Here is an 8,516-nt window from a genome sequence, read left to right as displayed (position 1 = left end):
TCCCCAATGCTGTTTGGAGCCACACTACCCTCCTCCCACTCTGAAAACATGTGATATGTAGGACTGTGATTTTTCTATTACAAGCTTATAACCTTAATCATGTTTCAGTATCGGTGTCGTATCTTTATGAGTTGTTATATTCGTGTATGCTCAAGTATTTTGTGGTATGTGTAAGTGTTCTTTCTAGCATGGGGGTGTACATGTCTGATGTGCTTAATTAAAAAAAATCCGGTAACATAAATAATTATTTAATTTTAATAAGGAAACCACAACACAAAAATAATAAGCTCAATTCAAACACTACATCCAACACATCAATTAATTTCAAGTGAATTCAGTTCAGTCACTCTGTACATCTGCTGTAAATTCTTCATTTCAAATGAAGAGGAAACAGTTCAGATCATCTCAGCTCAATTCAATAACTTAACTTTAACTACCTCATCGACATCAATTTAAAATCCCCATTTAAATCAATAACTACATACATTACATTCAATAGTGATGCATACCTATCTAGACAACTACATTACTAACACAAAACACAAAATGAAATGAATGTGATACCAAAGGAAGTCACACCTTTACAAATCATAACAAATTAAAGAGATTTCTCAGTACTCATATTTTCACCCTCTTTGTCCCATGAATGGTGAGCTGGGGTGGGGCAGTGGTGGTTGGGGTGGGGCAGGATATCACGATTGCTCAGATTCCTCACTGGAGTGGTATTCTGAATCTGATGGGTTTTCACTGCTGATGCAGATGTGGATCTCTTCAGGGGTGTGGCCCTCGGCCTGACTGTCACGATGCATGCTAGACGGGCAAAGAACAACATGGTGGTCAGTGGTGTGCAACAGACTGTGTTCCTGCAGATGTGGATTTCTGCTCCTCCACTCTTGGGCCTGACGTCGAGTCTGGGGAGACTGTGATGCAATGCTCACCCAGGGTGCAACACATTCCCCCTCACTACACACTGCTCCATCCACAAATACACTACATTCATTGGTTTAGCAGGAAAATCCCACATCATAATGCAGCAGCAGCATCACAAAAATGTTGACGCAAATCCTTGAACTCTGAATTCAAAAGTAAATATCAACTGTGTCTATCATTCCCCATTATCATTTCTAATGCTATGAACAAGTGCTCATGCAGTGAGGTTAGATGCCCGTCCAGGAGGTTTCTCTGCTCACATACTCTGATCATGCTGCCAGAGTCAAAGTGCCTTCATCATCCTGCTTGGCGTTATTATTTGCTTCAGATATTAAAATGAAAAAGAAGAAAAATAAACACTGAAACAATCCAGAATTTCACCTTGTCATTTCCTGCTCTTGGTCATCCATTTCTTCCAGGTCTTTTTTCGACACTTGGTGAACGATTGCGACGCCAATGCAGTCCCCCATGACGTTGATAACAGTGTTGCAGCGGTCTCTGAAAGGCACGGAGAGCATCAAACCATGAAAAGCGGAGGACATACAATGTGCTGCTTCCCGGCAGACACGAAGCTGGCCAGCGACGTCATTAGATGTTGGTATTTGGTTCAATGTAGGTTGTGACGTTGGGTGACCAAAATTCAATGCCAGGACAACGTCTAATGCCAGCGCTATGGAAATGAGAGCAAAATGTACTGCAAGATGATGCGAAACCTAACTGGGAGTTTAATGCAAAAAAATAAAAAATAAAATACAAAAACTAGAATCACAGCCTTGTGGTTGTTTCCTCCACCAACCAATCAAGTTGCAGGAAATACAGTCACAACTTCTTCCTGAGTTACAGCATTGAATAATGGCCAGAGCTGTTTTTACAGAATATTATGATGTCAAGTTGACCTTTGACCTTTTGGATATAAAATGTCATCACTTCATTTTATCCTTATAGACATTTGAGTTAAACTGTGTCATAATTGGTGCAAGAATTCATGAGTTATGGCCAAAAATGTGTTTTGTGAGGTCACAGTGACCTTGACCTTTGACCTCTGACCACCAAATTCTAACCAGTTTTGAGTACAAATGAATGTTTGGGCCAAATTTGAAGAAGCTCTGTCTGAGATATTGTGTTCACAAGAACGGGACGGGCGGACAACCTGAAAACACAACGCCTCTGGCCCTGACTGTTGCCAGCGCGGAGGCATAAAAATTCCCTCCATCACCCTTTGGTGGTTCTGTATCTAAAACTTTTCTACATGAGGACTGACAACAGGTTGCACCTAAGATATTACACCTACAGGAGCCATTCGACAACCACCAGAATGGAGGCCTCCTTCGCAGGTAAACCAACTGCTGTCAAAACAAAGAGAGTGGTCACTGCTCCCGTAGCTGGGATCCCCGCTGCTCCTACGCTGGACACGGCTGCCGTCACGCTGCAGATCAGACACACAGACTCTTCAACACGCTGACATAAAACTGGGCCAAGCATTTTTAAAGGTCCCACATCACGTTCTTCTAACCAATATTAACATGTGGGTGCCGTGATTTCATACACATCAGGAGCAGTGGCTTACGACAGGGTGACTAATTGGCTGAGGTCCAGAGTGATGTGGTTGAGCTCGGCGATGAAAACTGCGGCGACCACTTCGTAAAGGGCAGTCCCGTTCATGTTGATGTTGGTGCCGATGGGCAGCATGAAGCGAGTGATTCTTTTGTTGACGTTGAGTCTGTCCTCACAACATCGGAACGTGATTGGCAGCGTGGCAGAGCTGCGAGACACAGCGCATCCTCGGTTAGTGTACTATCCATATGAAACAGATTATATGAACAGAAATATGACTTAGCTCGGTGACGAACACACAAATAAAGTTCTCTGTGGAACTACACTGTTACATCACCTTACCTGGACGAGATGAGGAATGCGGTCAGTAAGGCGGGAGAGACCCCTCTGATGACGTCACAGGGGTTACTTCTCACGCACAGGAAATAGATGAGTGGTAAAGCCATAGTTCCATGGATTATAAGTCTAAAACACAGGTTGAACACACAGTTACTGAAAACAGCTACAGAGTTTGCATCCGTACTTCTGCTGCTGGTGAACGTACCCGAGAGCAACCACCAACATAAACTTTCCAAGTTTGAAGGTAGTTTCCCAGTCGTGAACGTCAACAACGTGACTTGTTATCATGAACAGCACGCCAACTGGCACGCAGCTGGAAAGGAAGTGATGTAATCAAAGAAAAATAAAGCAACAGTCAGTTAATGGATAGAAGCTTAACAAGAAAAGTGATTAACTTTACATTAGACTTCATGTCAAAACAGAAAAATCTTACATTGCTCTTATTTCAGTGTGTGATGTGAAGATAATCAACATTTACCAGAGGGAGGAGAGTTTAAGATGAAAGATAAATGAACTATTTTTATGTCAACACTGTTGGACAACAGGATATACGGTGCAGTTCTGTTTTTTTCAGTTGTGCAGAGAGGATCATGTCATTTCACGTCACCTCAGTATCAAGGTGACCACACGTTTAGTGGCCTCGTTCAGGACGGTGAGGAACTCCACCAGGACTTTCCCTTTCTCTCCCATCCTGTTGAGGGTCAGGCCGAAAATAAAAGACCAGACGATGAGGCCCACAGTGTTGGTTCCTTCCACGTAGTGGCCCACCAGTCGCACTTCTGTCGCGTTCTGCAACAAGACCGCAAACTCATCAGCACTAATGGTCTGAGAGCGACTTCATGTATCGAGGATCACTTCACTAAATAATCTTGACAAGGGATCAATATTTACCATTTCCAGGCTAGAGTTTTGCTCATCTTCATCAATTTCAAACTCCACCCTCTCAGTCTTGTACTATGAGAGAAAAAAATCAGTCTTCACATCATGAACATGACATGGAAAGAGAGGAAATATACTGCAGTTTGCCTTTGTGACAAGCTTACCTGTCGGTAACAAGCCTGAATCAGGTTTTGTGGGATCATGTTCCTATGAACAATAAACAAAACTGACACTAGTAGAAAGTTTTTAAATGTCAGCCAACGACACAAGAAATGCAACCGAGCCAAGGACATGATGATGTTTTCTGATCATGTCTGCAACTTTGCAGAACCTGACATAAACAACACAATAGCTCAGTAATCCAGTCATTTATCCGGAGAGTCAGAACTCCTGTAGCGTCTCTGTCTCTGTCACTGCAGTTGCTTCTGTCTTCTGCTCAGATAAACCAATCACTGCTGGTTAACATAAAATGCCACAGACACCAGATTTAAAACTCTGGTGTAACAGCTTTAATGGAACAGATGTTCATTTCAAGTCCAAAAATATGAAGGGATGCAACTTCTGCAGTGATTTTAGATTCTCTAGTTCAGTGGTTCTCAAACCTTTTCAAATCAAGGACCCTAAACTGTCACAAATTGGTCCACAGACCCCCCCGCTCACAAGATTTTTGCTTTTAGATGTTGTATTATAGAAAGTGTGTTACTTATAGGTGGAATTATACTGAAAATAAATTATTCCCCCTTTTGCCGGGGACCCCCTCAAGGACCCCTCGGGCTCCCCAGACCCCACTTTGAGAAACGCTGCTCTAGTTGACGGCACTAACTGACCTAAAAACCTCGCTGACCCGGAAGTTGTACATAGAGAAACTATAAATGATGTCAGAATCCATGCGCTCTTCTCACCTGACTAGATCCAACAAGGCATCAACAGTGGAGAAGGACTCTTCGTCTTCTGACTCGTCTGTTTTAACAGCATAAGCAACCCCAGGCTGGATGATCATGACCAATATTAATCCTATAAAACATAATGTAAGACGTAAAAACTGTTCATATGCTACATCTGTTCCATATATGAACACAACATGACAGAGCTGCTGGACTGACCAGGAAATACTGCACTGCTGTGATTACTGCTGTGGTTACTGTTAATCATTTAAAAAAATATAATGAAATGACAAAGTTTTTTAGGTTGAATAAAAACTGTGAAACATGAGAAGAAACAAAGGATAATCAACAAAATTGATGCCAAACTGCAAATGACTGATGTCATGAAAACACATGATTTTCAGCATTTTGTCTATGTAGGATTTGTTCGGTGAGTCTTTTCTAGGTAGACTTTTGTCACAAAACAGATCTTGGCCTTTTCAGAATCAGAATCAGGGAACATAGTCAGGGAATGGGGAAAAACAAGTGGAGAGGAGAGGAGAAAAAAATAACAGTGTGGGATTCGGGAAAAAAACCTCGGCAACATAAGCATATACAAACACAGTTTACAACACAATGACTCAAGACAATTTGCTCCAGGGGAGGGGGGAGGAAACTGAATCCAGTGCATCTTTAGACTCTTGGAGATCCTGCTCTTACCTATAATCACAGCCACAAAAGTGGTTGAGACAAAGTATGCTGCTGCTCGTCCAGCAATTTTTCTGGAGGTTTCAATACTTAGACCAGAAACACCTAAAAAAAAAAAAAAAAACAGAAGCTAAACAAAAAGCTGAATTAATAAGAAATAAACACACTCTTGGTCAAGTCAGTTAAGGAGGTTTGCTTGCTCTGGTATGACCAGTAGCTTTTGGTGGCTAATCTTATGAAACTTTAGGTAGGTACTGCTCTGTGTGTTGCCTTCATGGCTCTTTTCTATTTTTAGACTTGTTCAATTATCCTGTAATTGTGACCACAGTGACTGGCGCTCAGCTAAAAGCTACACAGGATAACACACGCTGTTTAAGTTTATGAGCTTAAACTTGCCAAACCACCAGTATGTTCCTTTTAAATGCTGCATGTTTAACATATTTACCACCTCACGTAACAGATAACAGAGAGAAATACACCTGCAGCTTACTTGTTATCACGCTTGTCACAATGAGAGGAACAGTGACCACCTGAAGCATCCGCATCAGCACTTCACCTGGAAAACCAATATAGATGTGGTCCAGTTCTGACATAGGGACATAGACCTTGAGAACCAAGCCCAGGGAAATACCTGTAAGACAAAAGAAACTGAAAATAACTGAAGTAACTGTGAACATGGATGTAATAGATCAATCATATGGTTGAAACTCATAGAGCACGTTAAAGTCTTAAGCCAAGCCACACTGGTTTACAAAACCTTAGGTCATATTTAGGCTGAAACCTGACTCTTGAGTAACTACATCAAACAGAGGTCACATAATAATAAATCATCATTCATCTTTACTGGTTTATAGTATAGACTACTTCTGTCTTGAATTGTGTATCAGTATATGCTAGCAATACATTCAGACTGTTGGTCATTTCAAAAAGAAATATACACAAATCTACATCTGTATATTTCTAGCTAAATGTATGATATTTTCAATTGTTTTGTTTTTGCTTCTGTTTTTTCTTCTTAGATTATAAAGCAGTGCAGCAGTGTATCAGTGCATTTCAGTGTAGTATTTTACTTTAGTGTATTGTGGTTTTATTTTTTAATTACACTGTACATGTAAAAGCCAAACCAGGGACAGGAGTTGAAAAATAAGCAACAGCTATAAACCTGACGCTTTCTATGCTTTGTATTGAAACTAATGAGTTAAACTGCATCGTCCCTGTTAAAGAAATAAATAGATAAACAGTGACTTGCTGTCACCCACAGTGCTATCACTGAGGCTGCCACTGGATGGCACCACAGAAACATGTTAAGTCGTGATGTGCGAGATATAATCATAAAATCATCTGGCGAGGCGGATGAGCTTCAGCAGTTAGCTCACAGATGCAGTTAGCATCACGGGCTAACCGGGCCACACCTTTGTGGCCGTTAGCTAACCTGCGGCTGTCACTCACCCAGGGCCACACCCGCCAAACTCAGAGCCTGAAACTTGTTCCGCAGAAAGTAATCACAGCACCTCCTCTTCAGGCCGCCGCAGCAGGGGCCTCCGGAGCCGCCGGGGCCGCCGGGGCCGCCGGAGCCGCCGGGGCCGCCGTCCTCAGGACCGTTAGCCTCCATCTCCCTGCGAGCTAACGAGTAACGTTCACGGCCTCATCAGAGACACCTCACCGACACTCTGCTTCTGAAATAACAGCCGCGGACCACTTTTAACCGCTCAACTAACTGGTTCTTCTCGGATAAAGTACTCACCAAACACCGGCAGGCCTCAGTACAGTCAGGCTCAGGTGTTTTGATTTAAAATAAAATTCAAACGATAGTTCTCTGTGATGAGAATCACGTGACCCGCCAAGGTAAACAGACCTTTTAAGTTTTTTTTAATTAATTCATTTATTTATTTTATTTTATTTTATTTTATTTTATTTTATTTTATTTTATTTATTTTATTTATTCATTTATTTTATTTTATTTATTTAATTGTATTTAGTTATTTAATTTTATTTATTTATTTTATTTATTTATTTTATTTTATTTATTCATTTATTTTATTTTATTTATTTATTTATTTTAGTTATTTTATTTTATTTATTTATTTTATTTTATTTTATTTTATTTTATTTTATTTTATTTATTTTATTTTATTTATTCATTTATTTTATTTTATTTTATTTAATTGTATTTAGTTATTTAATTTTATTTATTTATTTAATTTATTTATTTTATTTTATTTATTCATTTATTTTATTTTATTTATTTATTTATTTTAGTTATTTTATTTTATTTATTTATTTTATTTATTTATTTAATTCTATTAATTTTATTTTATTTTATTTTATTTATTTATTTTATTTTATTTATTCATTTATTTTATTTATTTTATTTTTATTTTATTTATTTATTTTATTTATTTAATTTTATTTATTTATTTATTTTCATGACAATAAATCGCGGAATTTATCCTATTTTTTTCTATCATTTATACATTTATAGAATTGTAAACTTTAATAAAGCAATTTAATAAAGAACTTAAATTCAACAAAACAAATGGTTCAACGCTAATTTAACAGGCCAGAATTAAATGCCCCCTTCAGCACCGTGGATAGGCCGGGCATTTATAAACTTTATAAACTATAAATGCAACAGCACAACCTGCTGCTTAACATTCAAAGAAATAAGTCAATTTTATTGTTGTTTGCACTAGACTGTTTTCAAAGTAAAATACATGTTTTGATTTTAGGTATTTTCTGTGGTTTATTGGTGGTGAAGTTGCATTAATCACTACTGGGGATAATTCAGTATAGGTAGAGATATGTTATAGAGTACTGTATGTCTTTTATATATACCCTATATATACGGATATGTATATACAGTATATTATGAATAGGCTACCCTAATCTGGGTGACTGGGGACAGTTGCAACAAGTCTTATTCCTCCAATTAGAAACGTGCTCGAGTCATGACAGTCATGATGCACAAACTCAGTTAGACCCTTCTCAACATCTGCTGCTGCATTTAAAAAAACATGTTTTGGAGGATTTTACAAGCTGTATTTTTGTCAAACTGTGATGACCCTTTTTTAAGAATTAAAAGGAACAGGCTGGGGTATGCAAGGAACTGTTAGAGTTAATTTATAATGGGGTATCTGACTGTCCCTGACAGGCCACTCCCTGGCATATCTTGAAAAAGGGGTACAAGAGGTCAAGTCTCAACTGTTGGGTTAAGTGTCTACCTAAAGTTAAAGTCCCCCCTTT

The 8,516-nt window shown here is 39.0% G+C and overlaps 1 protein-coding gene across 1 annotated transcript; it reads right to left on the bottom strand.

Moving 5' to 3' along the window:
- Positions 1-237: 237 nt before the first annotated feature.
- LOC139636122 (excitatory amino acid transporter 3-like) lies at positions 238-7,093 on the bottom strand. Its single transcript, XM_071503848.1, has 13 exons — positions 6,723-7,093; positions 5,764-5,904; positions 5,286-5,378; positions 4,605-4,716; positions 3,867-3,909; positions 3,715-3,777; positions 3,431-3,612; positions 3,029-3,136; positions 2,827-2,949; positions 2,498-2,692; positions 2,222-2,356; positions 1,312-1,428; positions 238-810 (listed from the first exon to the last, which is right to left on the bottom strand). Exons 1-13 carry the CDS (start codon positions 6,883-6,885, stop codon positions 693-695), a joined length of 1,593 nt encoding a protein of 530 aa, XP_071359949.1. The 5' UTR covers positions 6,886-7,093; the 3' UTR covers positions 238-692.
- Between the last annotated feature and the right edge of the window lie 1,423 nt (positions 7,094-8,516).

The sequence above is a fragment of the Trachinotus anak genome, unplaced genomic scaffold (assembly GCF_046630095.1).
Source record: "Trachinotus anak isolate AG129_WGS33_773 ecotype Australia unplaced genomic scaffold, CSIRO_AGI_Tana_v1 ptg000019l, whole genome shotgun sequence".
Classification (NCBI taxonomy): Eukaryota; Metazoa; Chordata; class Actinopteri; order Carangiformes; family Carangidae; genus Trachinotus; species Trachinotus anak.
Note: the sequence above shows the minus strand (reverse complement) of the source record. Positions and strands in the feature narration are given on the sequence as shown.